This window comes from Egretta garzetta, unplaced genomic scaffold (genome assembly GCF_000687185.1).
Source record: "Egretta garzetta isolate BGI_Z169 unplaced genomic scaffold, ASM68718v1 scaffold891, whole genome shotgun sequence".
Classification (NCBI taxonomy): Eukaryota; Metazoa; Chordata; class Aves; order Pelecaniformes; family Ardeidae; genus Egretta; species Egretta garzetta.
The window spans coordinates 189,816-190,493 of NW_009258689.1; the positions used below are offsets into that span (position 1 = coordinate 189,816).

General features: G+C 64.6%; 1 protein-coding gene across 1 annotated transcript in view; it reads left to right on the top strand.

The window, feature by feature from the left end:
* The window catches only part of PHLDB1 (pleckstrin homology like domain family B member 1), a 20,604-nt gene that overhangs the window by 17,970 nt on the left and 1,956 nt on the right, over positions 1–678 (top strand). Inside the window, exons 8-10 of the mRNA XM_035888734.1 lie at positions 50–288; positions 381–466; positions 576–657. Of these exons, the coding sequence (XP_035744627.1) occupies positions 50–288; positions 381–466; positions 576–657 (407 nt within the window). The remainder of the gene's footprint in view (positions 1–49; positions 289–380; positions 467–575; positions 658–678) is intronic.

Below are 678 nucleotides of genomic sequence, written 5' to 3' on the forward strand. Positions count from 1 at the left end.
GGTCCTGAGGGGGAGCCGCGGCTCTCGCCACTGCCGGCGGGCTTTGCAGGACTGTGTTGCTTTTCCAGGCTCGTCCCCTGACGCGGTACCTCCCTATCCGCAAGGAGGATTTTGACCTGCGGCTGCACATCGAGTCCTCGGGCCACAACGTGGACACGTGCTACCACGTCATCCTGACGGAGAAGATGTGCAAGGGCTACCTGGTCAAGATGGGCGGCAAGATCAAGTCGTGGAAGAAGCGCTGGTTCGTCTTCGACCGCATGAAGCGCACCCTCTCCTACTACGTGGGTGAGTCCCTGCACTGCCCCATGCCGTCGCCCCCTCCCCGTGCCATGGCCCTCAGCACCCACCAGTCGACACTGGCTCCCTCTCTTGGGCAGATAAACACGAGACCAAGCTGAAGGGCGTCATTTACTTCCAAGCCATCGAGGAGGTTTACTACGACCACCTCCGCAGCGCGGCGAAGGTGAGAGCGGGGCACTGCTGCTGCCCTGGGGCCCGCCCCTGCCCCCCTGCCCCCCGCGGCTGAGCTGGGAGGGGGTCATCGCGCTGACCCTCTCCTCCTCTCCCCCCAGAGCCCCAACCCCGCGCTCACCTTCTGCGTCAAGACCCATGACCGCCTCTACTACATGGTGGCACCCTCGGCCGAGGCCATGCGCATCTGGATGGACGTCATCG